Source organism: Capricornis sumatraensis, chromosome X, assembly GCF_032405125.1.
Source record: "Capricornis sumatraensis isolate serow.1 chromosome X, serow.2, whole genome shotgun sequence".
NCBI lineage: Eukaryota > Metazoa > Chordata > Mammalia > Artiodactyla > Bovidae > Capricornis > Capricornis sumatraensis.
The window spans coordinates 97,043,102-97,059,482 of record NC_091092.1 but is presented as its reverse complement, the minus strand read 5'-3'; the positions used below and the strand labels follow the sequence as shown (position 1 = coordinate 97,059,482).

Below are 16,381 nucleotides of genomic sequence, written 5' to 3'. Positions count from 1 at the left end.
TTCATTGCACACTGCCTGCCTTTGAATTCCCGGTCATCTACTTATTGGAGAACAGCCAACAACTCAATGTTGGACCCACTAACATCAACCACTTGTCATGGCAACATAGTCACCCTCTGTCTACAGCCTGACACTGCACTCTCCCTACTGAGCTGTACTTCCCCCAGTGTATACAGTTGGAAGGGTCCTCACACATCTCACAGCCTCAGCCAGTCCCAACCAACATGGGAAGGTGTTAGCTTTTGTACCCCTTCATTTTGTACTCCAAGGTCAAACTTGCTTGTTCCTCCAGGTATCTCTTGACTTCCTACATTTGCATTCCAGTCCCCTATGATGAAAAGGATATCTTTTTTTGTTGTTAGTTTTAGAAGCTCTATTATGTCTTCATAGAACCATTCAACTTCAACTTCTTTGGCATTAGTGGTTAGGACATAGTCTTCAAGTACTGTGACGCTGAATAGTTTGCCTTGGAAAAGAACCAAGACCATTCTGTCATTTTTGAGATTCCAGTCAAGTACTCCATTTCAGACACTTTTGTTGACTATGAGGGCTACTCCACTTTTTCCTAAGGGATTCTTGCCCACAGTAGTAGATATAATGGTCATTTGGATTAAATTCACCTACTCCTTTCCATTTTAGTTCACTGATTCCTAAAATGTCAATATTCATTCTTGCCATTTCCTATTTGACCACTTTCAATTTACTTTGATTCATGGACCTAACATTCCAGGTTCCTATGCAATACTGTTCTTACAGCATCAGACTTCACTTTTACCACCAGTCACATGCACAACTGGGCGTTGTTTCCACTTTGGCTCCACCTCTTCATTCCTTCTGGAGCTATTTCTCCACTTTTCTCCAGTAGCATATTGAACACCTACTGCCCTGGGGGCTTCATCTTTCAGTGTCATATATTTTTGCTTTTTCATAATATTCATGGGATTCTCAAGGCAAGAATGCTGAAACTGTCTGCCATTCCCTTCTCCAGAGGACCCTTTTTTTGTCAAAAGTCTGCTTCATCTATTTTTTACCAAAGAACTCCAATCCACCACCACCTCAAGTGGATTTTTCCTTGTATAAATACATCTTTTCCCAGCAAACGGGGGGAAAAGCAAGCAAAGTGAAACAAGAAAACTGGCCATTTATGGAACTGGCCATAAAGGAAATTGCTTTCCTTTCAGCTTTGAAGAAGTAACCTGAAATTATGGTTTGCTCTGGTCTTGCCTTCTCCAGGATCATCCCTATAGAAGGATCAAGGATAAAACACCTTAGATGTGCCACTTTAGATATGCTGTTATATAAAAATATCCTGTCTTCAACTTTCCACTCATTGCCTTAATACGTCATCCAAAGACAGCCATATCAGTCTTATATGAGGAAAGAAAATAAGTGAATTTTTCTGTCAGCTCTAAATGTCCTATTCCAAAGCTAGAGGGTTGTATTTGTATATGGGGTGGGAGGAAGAGCCAGGGAATAGTCTCCAATCTGCCCCAATCAAGAAAAAGAAATTAAAGCCAGAAATAAAGCTCTTGGGAAAGTAATAAAATCTGAAGGGAAGAGAATGGTTTGGTCAGTTGTCCTCATGTTATATAACTCCTTTGGATTGCACCTCAAGACTACTGACTATTCTGAGTTCAGCCAGTTAATACAAGAACCTAAGGAAGACAGTCTCATCTTAAACAAGTAATTGTTACCCAGGGGTTAGAACTCTAGTTCTTGTGAGATTGGCAGAGATTCAGTGCTCACCCTATTTCTGGCATATTGTGGTACCAATCCAACCTGAACCTGAGTTTGATGCTTATTTGGGACAGTAGCTCACCTGAGCAGATGTACTGCTCTGGGAAGCAACTTGTTTCAAAGACTTACTTGGCGAGATCAAGTAAGAGAAGAGAAGATAAAGAGAGAATGAGGTACATTCTAAAGCCAAATTTTATATACTTGGAGATTTCATAGCTACTGTAAGATGTTTCCAGATCCCTCTGAGGGGCATCAAGTAAAGGAGAGGCTGGCCCTTGCAGAGTCATAAAGAGGCTTGGAGACTAGCAGTCTAATAGCCAGGGATACTTTGGCTATAGGCCAGTCCAGAAACTTGTCATTAGTAAGTGGGACCTAAGAATCCTGCCATATTGGAACTGGAACTAGAAGACAAATAAGAGCCAAAAGAGAACTGTCAGGGCCAAGTTATCATGAGCAGGTGGCTCTGACAGTATCAGGGGCATTCATTTGTTAGGCAGCTTCCTTCTGCACTGATCTGATCCTCTGTTTTACCTGTGGTCTCTCCCTTTCAAAAAAGCCAACTCAATCTTCAGACGTCCTTCAGGATAAAAGCAAGTCTAATCTCTCATGCAGGCATAGACTTCAGAGCTGTTAACCTCCTTTCACATGAATTAACTCTTTCAAACTCCACAATGGTCATGGAGAATGCAGAAGGTACTGCATTGTGATCCCCAAGAAGCTGAGGCTTTAGGTATTACTCTAAGGTCTCTGGAGAAGATAGGCTCTCTCTCTGCTCTGGTTTTCAGCTGTAACCTCTCTGCCCTGCTCTAGGAGCCTTTGAACTCTCTATATGAGAGAGGGCAAATTATGCCATATCAAACTATAGCATGCTATTCAAATATCAGGGTCTGATATTTAAGGAAAATTGGGCTCACTGTCCTCATTTTACAGGTACAAAAAAAAAGGTTCAAAGACATGGAGAAATTATTTTAAAGATCACACTGATCACAAGTACTTGGGTATAAGATGTGAAGTCAGTTCTGTCTGATTCTCAGGCCAGTCACCTAGAATTTGAAATACTTCTTAAGGGGCATGAAGTTCCTGTGGAGGACCAGCTGGCACCAAACAAATGGAGGTGCTAAAAGTAAGTGTGCTTGCATCTCTCCCTTTCCTTAGTGTTTTGTGTTTCTTTCCACTTTTCTTCCCCCATCTACCTTTTCTTTTTTGGTTTTGCTGACTTTGCTTCCTTGCTTCCTTCATGGTCCCTTCTCTCCTCCAAATCATCCTCAAGCAAAAGTCTGATATCAGTCATTCACACTTCAGTATGAAGAGGCTAAAGCCTTCTCCTTTCTTCTCTGAAGTCCACATCTTAAAGCCAAGTGGTAATTATAAAATGAAAGGAGAGTAATTATTTGCTTATTGGATTAATCTCATGTAGCTCAATATCAAAAAGCAAATATCCCAATAAAAAAAAATGGGCAGAAGATCTAAATAGATATTCCTCCAAAGAAGATATACAGATGACCAGAAAGGACATGAAAAGATATTCAGCAACACTAATTATTAGAGAAATACAAATTAAAGCTACAATGAGGTATTACCTCACACCAATCAGAATGGCCATCATCAAAACTCTACAAACAATAAATGCTAGAGAGGGTGTGGATAAAAGGGAACTCTCCTATACCATTGGTGGGAATAGTATACCCATTATGGAGAACAGTATGGAGACTCCTTTAAAAATTAAAAATAAGAACTACCATATGACCCAGCAATCCAACTCCTAGATATATACACAGAGAAAACCATAATTCCCAAAGATCCATACACCCCAATTTTCATTGCAGCACTGTTTACAATAGCCAGGACATGAAAGCAACATAAATGTCCATCAACAGAGGAATGGATAAACATGTGGTACATATACACAATGTAATATTACTCAGCCATAAAAAAAGACCAATGACAAATAATGTCATTTGCATCAACATGGATGGACCTAGAAATTGTTATACTGAGTGAAGTAAGCCAGAGAAGCACAAATACCATATGATATTGCTTATACATGGAATTAAAAAAAAAAAGAGTATAAAAGAACTTATTTACAAAACAGAGGTAGAGACATGGATGTATAAAAACAAACTGATGGTTACCAGAGGATAAGGCAGGGATGGATAAATTGAGATTGACATATATACTACTATATATAGAAGAGATAACTAATAACCTGCTCTATAGCACAGGAAACTCCACATAATATTCTGTAATGGCCTATATGGGGAAAAAAATCTTAAAAATAAAAGAGTATATGTATAACTGACTCACTTTCTGTACTAATACAACATCATAAATCAACTATATTTCAATAAAAAATTAAAAAACATTTTAAAACATGAAATGAGAGGCTCTGATTTCTAATAGAGAGCAGCCTGGCTTCAATTTAAGAAGATGAGCCTCAGGCCCAGATATTTCCACCTCAGAAAGCTCCCTACTCAACTGATACAGGTAGAGATCAAAAGCAAATGGTCTCTTAATTTAGAATCTGGCTGTATAAAGGACAGAAGGGCACAGCTTCTTTGCTGAATGGCTTCTTCACACAACCTTGCATCATCTTCCTGTTGGTACTCACTGGCTGGTGCCTCACAGAAACAGCCTTACCACATCCTGGGGAAGGAGTGTTACCTATTAATGTCAGTGGTTCCTCCACTCTCCATTCAACAACTGTAGTGTGAAGCCAAATCCTTCCTTCTCCACCAGAAAGCTCCATCAAACCAATTTGATATACCATTCTGACTGAATGCAGGCAGGTAAACACAGGTGATCTTGGTTATAGAATCATGGAAGAAGCTCAAACTGTTGCAGAAATGGCCATCAGAAACCACCAAGTACAACTTCCTGCATTTTTAGTTAAGACACTGAGGCCAAGAAGAGGTCCTTCCCTGACATCCCCAGAGAATCAGCATCAGAGCTGACCCTTAAATTCAGATCTCTGACTTTACAGCCCAATGCTCCTGCTACCTTCACTGTGTTCTTCTTGCATGGTAATCTGTCAAGTGTTTCATCTCTGTATCTCCAAGGAGCCCTATCATTCCCTATTCCTCCAAAGAAAATGCCCCCTGTTCAACACACACAAACTGATCTTTGATATACCTACACAGCATATTTCCAATAGAGAAGGACCACCCAACCTCAAAAGGCTAGAGAAATTTCTGCCCAAAGCTCCCTATTCATACGCCTCTCCTGCCCTCTTAGCATCATTCACCTACTCCTTGACTCCTTTAAGGCAAAAAACTCAACAAAAGATACATTGCAACTCAGATCTCACTGGATCTGAGTTCTAATCTTAGTCAAGCAAAGGGGAAGTTAGTCCAGTCTACCATACTCAGGGAGTACTGTTCTTGGTGGGGGAGTCTAGTTTCTTGCTTAAGGCTCGGGCCTACTTTTGCTTTCTTCCTGTCCTATTTACGAGATAAAATGTCTCTAAAAAGGCAATGGTACCTATTTGTATTTAGGGTGTGAAACATCAGACTCCCTTGCTGGTTGGATCTCTAACAGGAATGATATAGACAAGGCCTGAGCCCTCAGGCCCTTTATTCTGTGGCTCACATCCTAGAGATTGGCAACCAGACTTTATGTCCTCCCTGAGTTAACCTGAGGGACCAAACCCATTCTGGGAACAGAATTAAAGCAAAAAAAAAAAAAAAAGTCAATTCTCTCATTCAACACTAAGGCATTCCCAAATCAAGTTTCTCCAAAGAAGACTCACTTCTGAAAACCAAAGAAGAGACCCATGGGCATCTAAGTATGATTTTTCTGGTGACCCTCTAATAAGCAGGACAAAGTTCCTGGGAGGAGGCCTCTCAAGATGTCAGATAACTTCTGCCCTTGTCTACCTGGCTCAAGGAGGCAGCTTTGCTAAGTGCTGGACGGTCACTTTTGTTCAAGGATTAGTAAATACTGGTGAGCAGATGGTAACAGCAGTAATAATAATAATTAGAAAAAGGTAAGAGGCTTACCTTAATTCATAATGACATCTATAATGACAAAAAAAGAAACATATATAAACAGAAATATATGTACAATTATCATGATTTTACAAAATTGTGTACTTCCCAAAGAGCCTCAGAAACAGATTTCATCTTCAAGCATTCAATCAGTCATGATCTTCCTCTCCTCAAATCATCAAGACCACCAAAACAATATAGACATGGTATTAGGGAGGCCCAGTCTGATCCCTAAATGAACCTAGGAGTTAGCTACACAGAGAAAAACAGGCCCTAGGCTTCAGATCATAGTCTTAAAACTAAGGCAGCTAATCAAATTTCCAATTAATGTTATGGATGAAACAACAGAGCCTTGGAAAGAAAGCCCCACCATGAAGGGAATGAGTCACAATGTCTTCTACTGTTGCAAGCTCTTAAATATCATCTGCTTCATGCAAATAGCAATGTTTCAAGAAACTGGCTTAGATTACAATGTAAGGGCTAACAGCTTTAATCAAAAAAGTAGCTTAGGCTTATCTGACAGATGCTAGCCAGGTTCTCAAAAGTCCAAGATGAGTTAGTTATAATCGTGCCTGGAGACTGGGACACAGACTATATGTCCTTCATGGTTATTTTCAATTTGAGGATTCTAAGTGAGACCTTAGAATGAGACCAAAGTAATGTCTCTAAAAAGCAGAGACATTACTTGGCCAACAAAGGTCTGTCTAGTTAAAGCTATGGCTTTTCCAGTAGTCATGTATGGATGTGAGAGTTGGACTATAAAGAAAGCTGAGCACTGAAGAATTGATGCTTTTGAACTGTGGTGTTGGAGAAGACTCTTGACAGTCCCTTGGACTTCAAGGAAATCAAACCAGTCCATCCTAAAGAAAATCAGTCTTGAATATTCATTGGAAGGACTTATGCTGAAGCTGAAAGTCCAATATTTTAGCCACCTGATGCGAAGAACTGACTCATTGCAAAAGACCCTAATGCTGGGAAAGATTGAAGGCAGGAGGAGAAGGTGACAGCAGAGCATGAGATGGTTGGACGGAATCACTGACTCGATGGACAAGAGTTTGAGCAAGCTCCAGGAGTTGGTGGTGGACAGGGAAGCCTGATGTGCTGCAGTCCATGGCGTCACAAACAGCTGGACACGACTGAGCAACTGAACTGAAGTGAGACCTACAGAGTGACCTACTTTAATATGGAGGAAATCATCTTATCTCTGAGCTGGATGACTTCATATTTTTAAAAAATCCCCTCCAATTAGCCAAAAGATAAAGTGGATAATGTTATCCAAAATGTGTATATAATGAGAAGCAATTAAGGTGGTCATGTGAATGCAAATGACTGCTAATAACACCATTTCAAACTTTAGTATGAAGAAGAGAAATTTCTGTAATCCAGGAAGAAAGGCCCTCCCTGCTTATGTCATCCTTAATTCACAGATCTTATAATAAATCACCTCTAGCATCACAAACAAGAGTTTCTACTTAGATGGTTAAGACTATAGGTCTTTGTCCACCTGAAACTTGAATGGGTAAACAAGAGCATGTTTGAACTCATCTCAAGAAATCAAAACACTGTTGCTATTAGCCTAAAATGGGAAGTAGGTCCTCAAGTGTTAAGAGTCATGTTAGCAGCCCATGTATACATTTTCCTGACTGTTCTGTAGCCCAGAACACACAGGATTAAGATTCAGGAGGGGGGAACATCACTAAAAGTGGTAGATTGGGATGCACAAATAATAAGTCCCTCTACTGAATCACCCTTTAGCTGACTAAGAACAACAGAACAAACTTTTTCAGAATTTTGGAATCTAATCCAAAACTTACAGCAAGCAGGGAACTCTTTTTAAAAAAATTTATTGAGGTATAGTTGATTTACAATGTTGTGTTAGTTTCAGGTGTACATCAATGTGAATCAGTTATACATATATATGTATTCACTCTTCTTTTTAGATTCTTTTCCCATACAGGCCATTACAGAGTATTGAGTATAATTCCCTGGGCTATACAGTAGGCCCTTATTAGTTATCTGTTTTATATATAATAGTGTATATATGTCAGTCCCAATCTTTCAATTTATCCCTCTTGACACAGAAAAGGGTGGCTAAAATTTGATAAGAAAATTTTGAAGCATTTTGCTAATTTGTCTACCATTTCTGATTCCCCGGCAGCTGAGAGAAAGGTGGCCCGTATTCCTCCTGCAGCTTGCAGGTGCCAAGGGGCTAATGACCTTGTTCTTAAAATACTGTGGCTGTGTGTTTTGACCTTTTTGATCCTGAGGGTCAGGCATAGAGACTGACCTTTGTCTTAAACCCCTACACAAGGCTAAATTGGCTTTAGAGGTCATGACTACCTTTGTTGAAAGACTTAAAGACTTACACTGCCCATGTCCATCTGGGGCAAAGGATGGCAGAAGGGGCAAGCAGCAAATGGATGCAATACCACAGAAAGAAAGAGACCGAGGAAAAAATTTCTTGGGCGAATAAAGCCTCAGAAGGGCCACTGTGCACACCGAGGAAGTCAGAGTGCAACACACATGCCCTGAACCAGATGTATGCTCAGTAAAAGCCTGAGTAGGTGGTAGGCTTGCACTTCTGGAGGATCTGTAGGTTCCATGCAATCAGGAATGTAAGAAAAAAAAAGTAAGGCAGAGCTGTGGGCAGCCTGGATTAGTGTTGAAGGAATGCCCCAAATCTTAGCCAAGCTGCAAAGACCTGGTCAGTAATTTGTTTATTTTGGCTTCAGGTATTTAAAAGCAATCTCTGTCAGTTCATTGGCTGACTAATGAAATAATGTAATGGAGACTTCCATGATTACATATGGCAAGGAATGCAGTCTTTGCAGAAAAAAAAAGTTTGAAAAAGTCAGTCAATAAGTAGGCAATTGTATCCCTCAACAAACAACAGCAACAAACTCTGAGGAAGGAAGAGAATCTGATTTCCAGAGTTATCAAACTGTAATATTCAAACTGTCCAGTTTTCAACAACAACAAAAAAATTACAAGGCATACAAAGAAACAGGAAATTATGGCCCAACCACAGGAAAACAACAGACAGAAACCATACCTGAGGAATTCCATACATTGTGCTTACTAGACAAAGACTTAATATCTGTCTTAAGTAAGAGTCAGCAGGCCTGAGTTCAAGTCCTGGCTTTGTCACTAATTCCCTACATGAGTAAGAAAGTCACTTCCATTCTCTGAGTCTATGTTTCCTCGGGATTTATAAAATGAGGAAACTAGGATGACCAGTGGTCACAAGCTGGGAACGGACATTTCAATTTAGCCTACTGATATGTTCAGTTTATTCTTCAGTGTTTCTTTTAAAATGTGAATTATTGGTCAACATTTTTAAAATATTAAGATTTTTACATGAAATCCAATTCTTGGCTTTTCTTGAAAAATCTGGAAGATCTGAGCTCACTGGACGTTCATACTTGCTATACTCTATTCCACCAATGAGAACTATCCAAGTCACTTTTGCTCCCTTTAGATAGGCCATAGATTTCCCAACTTGACACAGGCTCCCACTTACCCTAGTACCAGGCTGCTTTACTCATGTAAGTTACCTGCCTAGCCCTGTAAACATCTAAGTCAGCTACTCCTGACTAAGATGGGTCTTTACAGCTCTAAATCTACTTTGAGTCTAGGGTTTTATATAGGTGAAAAGTTTTCCCAAGTGAAATGAAAAAAAAGACACTATATAGTCCAAAGCCAAGTAATATTCTGGGGGCAGTGGGCTTTCCTATAAATAGGAGAGGTTTAGTTTCTGTGACATCTGATCTGCACAACCCTAAGGAATGATGGTAATGATCCGATTAGCTCATCCTTTCATCTTCTGCCAGAAGGCCAGAAACCAAGGAGATCTAGAATTTTAAGAAACAGGAAAAAAAAAAATATATGCTGATGGCTTCTGAGTAGGCTCTTTACACTCTGAACAAACCCATGCCTTATCTCTCAGGCCTCAGCTACCACTAATAGCAGGTTGATACATATTCTGTACAGAGCCTGCCCTCGAGTGGGCAGTAAGCTGACCCCAGATCATGGCCCAAAGTCAGAACAAAGGCCAATTTTTACATGGCAATAAAAGAAATAGGCCTGAATGATTTGGAATTAGGGCCCCAAATGGGATAAGAGGGCCACCACAGGAATGGGATTTTCTACTTAAGAGACACATCATATCCTGGCAGTCGGCTGTCAGCTCCCAAATGGGACACCAGCCCAGAAAAGCAGCTGAAGATGTCAGTACTTAAATGTCAGGATTGATGTTCAGCAAACTCTAATTCACTTAACCTGATCAGTTGCTGTGGAGGAGGAAATGGTAACCCACTCGGGTATCCTTGCTGGGAAAACCCATGGACAGAGGATCCTGGCAGGATACAGTCCATGGCGTTGCAAAGAGTTGGACACAACTGAGTGACTGAGCATGCATGACCAACTGCTGAGAAAGTAAATCAACTCCTGCATTGCTCTCATGAAGTCATATCCCCAGAGATATGAGAGAGACTGAGAACACACACACACATACATGTATGTACATACAGACTAAAATTCTGAATAATAGAAGAGGCAGATATCTGACTGGATAGAAGGCATATAAACTCAGAAGTTTCTTGTATAGCACCCAAAATGGTATCACACTTCCTATTTACAGATATCCAGCATACCTAAGTTTACAAATGAGTTTCACAAGACTTAATTATCCCCATTTTACAAGGAGGAAAATTGGGCTTCAAAAATATACAGAAAACTGTTCAAGGTGCATACTCAGAACTGAGGCAAGAATCCGGTTTCTCAGATTTCACATTGGTTTTAAACCTAATTAACAGCAGGTAAGTCTACCTTGGATAGAACAGCACTAAACATCCTAGGGCTGATGTTCACATAGCAATGAGACTTCCAGGTAGGAAATGGAAATGCTCCACTATGTCAGTAACCTATTTGGTCCAATGATCCACAAAGGTGTCCAGTTGGTATAGAGTCAGGAGGAAAGTCTTTTCTTTGCCATTATACTTTTATGTTATATGCCAAATACCCTAAGGACAGTATTCTCAAGGAGTTACTGAATCTCAGCTCAGGATGAGACTAGATAAACAAGGCAACAATTCTACAACATAGAGGTACCTCATCTCAGGAAATCAACATCTACCTATATCAGTAATAATGAAGATTCAATAGTTGAGTGTTATTCATCTATATGTCCTACCTAGACATGTCAGAGCTTGAATAGATTCTAGAGAATGCTTCAGAGATGAAGGAGAAACTAAAAACCCATGCTGCTGCTGCTAAGTCGCTTCAGTCGTGTCTGACTCTGTGCAACCCCACAGATGGCAGCCCACCATGCTCCGCCATCCCTGGGATTCTCCAGGCAAGAATACTGGAGTGGGTTGTCATTTCCTTCTCCAATGCATGAGAGTGAAAAGTGAAAGTGAAGTCGCTCAGTCGTGTCCGACTCTTAGTGGCCCCATGGACTGCAGCCCACCAGGCTCCCCCATCCATGGGATTTTCTAGGCAAGAGTACTGGAGTGGGGTGCCATTGCCTTCTCTGGAAAACCCATGATGATATGTCAAATGTCTAGAAAAGCAAAGATTATAACTCAGGTCTCTCATTTTTTAATATAGCTAGCACTGCCTCCACAGTACAATTCTAACCTCAACAAAAATCAATGTAGAAGAATGTTGTTAGCAATTCTACATTTAAATACCTACTAGAAAAGAGCCTGGCTTTCCCTGATGGCTCAGTAGTAAGAAATCCACTTGCCAATTCAGGAGATGTGGGTTAGATCTCTGGGTTGGGAAGATCCCCTGGAGAGGGAAATGGCAACCCACTCCAGTATTCTTGCCTGGGGAATACTATGGACAGAGGAGTCTGCCAGGCTACAGTCCTTGGGGTTGCAAAAGAGACGGACACAATTTAGTGAGTGAACAAACAACAACAACAAGAAAAGAGCCTATATAACCTCTACCATTCAATTCCTTGAGTAACACAATCTTACCAGAATGTAAACCTACACACAAATGCTCATTTATGAGAACTGAAAGGTCTAACTTGGTGTCAATTTTCACATCATTCATGCAACAGTTTAACCTGATTTCCTTTTACTGGTAACACCACCACTGCTAGCTGCTAAAGTTCCATTGTATTCCCCTTTAGAGATCAGGAGTCCATTTACTTATCACTTAAAAAGGTTTGCAGTGATCAAAAACTTATTACAAATACAATCTGAGGCAACATCTTAGTTTCTCAAAGAATAAACACTGGTATAATAGAATATTGGAGTTCTAACTTATGATTTAGGCTTTTTCATTAATGCTCCTGGTCTGCTGTCATGGTTCTCAGTCTAGATTTGTGCTATCTGATACAGTAGCAATTGTAACATTGCTAAACTATGACAGTAGCAATTGTAGCCTGTACAGTAGCAATGTACAGTAGCCTATACAATAGCAATTGTAACATTGCTAATAGTAACAAATGGCTAATAGGCACTTGAAATGTGACCAGTGTGAATTGAGATGTGTATAGAATACACATCAGATTTCAAAAACTTAGTAAAATATTTAAAAATTTATAGTGATAATATAATATTATACCATAATATTTTAGATATATTGGGTTAACTTAAATTAATTTAAAATACATTAAATTACTTTCACCAATATCTTCTTAACTTGTTTTATTGTGGCTAATAGAAAATTTTACAGTTGTGGCTTGCATTTGTGGCTCACATTATATTTCTACTGGACTATACTGGCCTAAGCCAAATCATTCTCAATATCAAAGATTCTGATTTAACCAGCCTAGAGCTGGGGTTTTAGTGTTTGTGTCTTTTAAAGCTACCGAAGGGAATTATTTCACTGTGCAGCCAAGACTGAGGACCGCTAGGCTAGACTCTATACCATGCATGTCTGGCCCAGCCAGGGGTCTCCTCAAAGGTCAGCTTCAGCCCACCCATGTGGCTACTGAAGCTATGTGCTTGGAGAAACACTCCTCTTGGCCTTGGATGTATGAGCATCAATGTCAGTTCACTGATATTCTAAAACTTGGTTCTGTTATTTGTCTCCGAGAGTCTTTCTGCTTTTCCCAGTATTTTATCCCACCCCTTGAATTACAGTTTATTATAAAAATGACATTTCATTGAAGATGAAATACATGCATATTTGGGTGATTTTCACTGAGTGCAATTTAATCCTTTTTTTAGAGGGGGCTGTCAGCCCAAGGCACACAAGCTGTCTGTATACAGCGTCTCAGGCTAGTTACAAAGGCCCATGGTTATCGTTGTGCTCTTTCTAACTACCCCTGGGACCAATTCATTAACCAACAAAGCTGAATTGGGACACATGGTCTGTGGAGACTCTGATGGAAGACACCATATATGTTAGAGGGAAAAGGACTGGATATTTCATTAAGAAATTTTCAGCATAGAGAGGATGAGAGGCCATTTTGTCTACCTCTTTGCTTCTGAGCAGTGCCCTCACCTAAATTATTGTAACCAGATAACAGTGCTTCCTACATTTGCAACTCCCCTAGGAAGGAGGCTTCTTTTAGTCACTATGGTCAGCCTTGATACACAGACCTTCTTGGAGCTATTAATAATAAGGTGGCAGTGGTGAGGATGATAAAGCAAGTTACCATGTGCTAAGTACCCACTATGTGCCAGACACTTTACTCACACAGTAATCTCATTTAATCATCATAAAATTTCTGCTATTCCTATTTTTCAGATGAGAAAATAAGGAAAGATAAAAGTTTTGCCAAAAGCCATAGAGGCAGGAGGTAGTAAAAATGAGACTGCATCTTCATATTAGATTATCTGATTCCAAATGCCCTGCTCCTTCCCTCATGTTACACTTCTATCCTTCATATCCTGAGGCCCTTCATTTTCCAAGGACCCAAGCCACTCTGATCTTTTGTTTGAGGCCAGGACTTCACCCTCATCTTACAAAAGAAACTAACAAAAGGTGATAGTAAGGATGGCTATAAGACACCCTGATGTGGCTTTGGTACTTGTATTGCCACTAATCTGTTTTAATATATATTATTTTGTTCACTGTGATATCCCCTAGCATGAAATAATTGTCAATACCATTTGCATATGGGGAAAATCACAGCTCATGACTGCCAAACAGCTAATTCTAGCTCATAACACCAAGGAAAGCCATGAGCTGGAACACCAGGCCAGTGTTCTTCCTGCATTAGCATCCTGCTAATGGATAATACAGAGGAAGCAGAAACTGCTGAGGATCACCTTCTCAAGGACCCCTTCTTTTAAGGGCCAGGTTCTTCGTGGCATAATGTCAAAAGGGCCAAGGCCTTGGCAGCCTTATCAAGCTGCCTGCTTCCCACCCTTGGCACATCTTAGTTCCCAACCACCTTGCAAAAAGCAATATTTGCGGTCAGTAACTCTAGCCCTTGAGAGGGTAAGGAGCCCAGATTCTTACATTAACAGCTGCAGACAATCATGAGACAACATGCAGGGGTGTTCACACTTCCCTAAATGAGAGAAAAGAGGCAAAGGAAGCAGAGAGGACTGGGGAGGGCAGAAAGAGGGTGGGAAGAGAGCTATAAAAAGAAAGGATAAAAAAAGAAGAGGCAAGTAAAAGAAAGAAAGCAGAAAAGAGAGGTAAGAAAGGTAAAATTTCACAGCAATATAGAGTTGAAAAGGTTTTCAAAACTATCAAGGCCAAAAGGGAAGTGATTTGTGCAAAGTCACAATGGGTAGAAGATGGGAGGCAGGAGATGGGGATTGTTATAAAAACAAGAAAAAAACCTCAAAATTAGAAGGGCAAAGATTAAAGAAAGCCCAAGTGCCGGGTAGGAGACCAAAAACATGGAGGAAAAATGTGAGGAGCCATAAGAAGGGGAATGAGAAGGAGAAAAGGGGTTGGTGAGGGGGAAGCCACGGGCAAGTAGCCAAGGAGAAAGGAGAGGAGAGTGAAAGCTGACACTCACCCTCACAAAGCTGGCAGGAAACCATCCCTCCTCATCGTCGATCTGGCCCCACCACCAATCCTTGTTGGAAGCATCCAAGACTTTGATGACGTCGCCAGCCTTAAATGCCAACTCCCGGTTGGCCATGGTGACGTGATCCCATACTGCCTCAGCACTAACGATGGAATCTCCAGTGATCAGCTTAGGAGACAAAATAAGAATGTGTTCAGTCCACACATCTAGCTACCTTACTTCCCCCGCTCCCCGAAGCTCTACTACTTATGGAAAAACTCACATATTAGTGGTGAAGGGTGGGGTTGATGGAGATGACACTGGGAGAGCAAGCTCTACTGGACCATAAGACAATACTATCAACTCTCCATTAGCCAGTGGGTTGAATGACCCAGAATGTGTATATGGACTATGCAGGCCTCAAACTTTTATCCCTACTCATGAGCTCCTCCCCTAGAAAAGAAAAAGATCCAGTCCATCTGTCTTTGATGCTTTAAGGCAGCTCTGGATCTGGAACGAGTGGAGAGTCTGAAACCAATGGCTAAAATGAGGCTCGAGCATATTTTCTCTAAACTCTCTGTTCTCCCCGTTTCCTCTTCTTTCTTTCAACTGTCCAATTGAGAGTTGGTGATACATTATTTAACTCTACTGTACCTCACCCACATGAGTTACAGACCATGGCATTTCTCACATATAATGGACCCCAGTCCTGCAGCCTCCTGTTCTCACCCACACATGATGCTATCCAGAGAATTCATGTGTTCATAAGTATGAAATAATCTGGCATTCTGTGATGCCTTGCTCCCAGGAAACTTGACCTTGTCACAGATTCACTCTGATTTATACAATGACCCTGTGAGATACATAGGGAATCTAGGTTGACTTCTGTATTTGTGAGATGTCAAAACTGAGCCACAAGGAGATTAAAGGGTTAGCTCAGATCACTCAGCAAGGTAGGGGCTATGTACCTTTGTCCTTAGACTTTATGGCCAGCAGGACTTGGCTCCACATAGAGGCAGGCAGACATCTATGCCACTTCCACATAAACACACACACACATGTTCATGACACTTGTCTAGGCACAGTAATGTGGATGGGTATGGGGGAATAGGCTGTTTCTCTCTGGCTACCATCTTGACCACTGTGTTATTTGTTCTCATTTCCTCCACAACTGGTTCCAGCCTGTATGGGTCATCAATCTTCTTGGCATTTGGAGAAACAATTTCCAGAATGAGAACATATGGCTCATCAGGCAAAGGACTTAAACAATCCCTTCCCAGAACTGAATTGCTGAACATGTCCTCTAGAAGTCATCTTTTCCATCAGTCTACTCTGATGAAGGACACCAGGGTAATTATTGGCTCCGCAAGACCAAAGTCAAAATAATTCAGACAACAGAGACAGAATATGGATCATGCATCCTCTCATACAGGTCTGCCTTCCAACATACCAGCCAGAGGATAACCCTATGGTCATGATATTAATGCATAACACATGATACACATAGGAAAAAAACACACACACTGATCTTTTGACTTAATTAAGACATTCTGATGGTTAGCTCCTTCCTAAGGAATCCTTCATTGGGTTATAGCCATTGTTCTTTTGATAGAAGGCATAGAGGGAGCCCCTCAGTTTGGATGCAAAAGAGATTTCAAATAGGACCTTTTATAATACCACCTTTCGAGTACCTCATGAATTACTGTTTATAAAGTGTTTCATATCTACTGTATCA

At 40.6% G+C, this 16,381-nt stretch overlaps 1 protein-coding gene across 2 annotated transcripts in view; it reads right to left on the bottom strand.

Moving 5' to 3' along the window:
- ARHGEF9 (Cdc42 guanine nucleotide exchange factor 9) overlaps positions 1-14,796 on the bottom strand; it is a 156,954-nt gene extending 142,158 nt beyond the window's left edge. Inside the window, exon 1 of one of the 2 annotated variants that reach the window (XM_068962147.1) lies at positions 14,656-14,796. In XM_068962147.1, coding sequence (XP_068818248.1) covers positions 14,656-14,781 — 126 coding nt within the window. In that variant the 5' untranslated portion in view covers positions 14,782-14,796. The remainder of the gene's footprint in view (positions 1-14,655) is intronic. The other variant, XM_068962146.1, reaches the window with a different exon arrangement.
- Between the last annotated feature and the right edge of the window lie 1,585 nt (positions 14,797-16,381).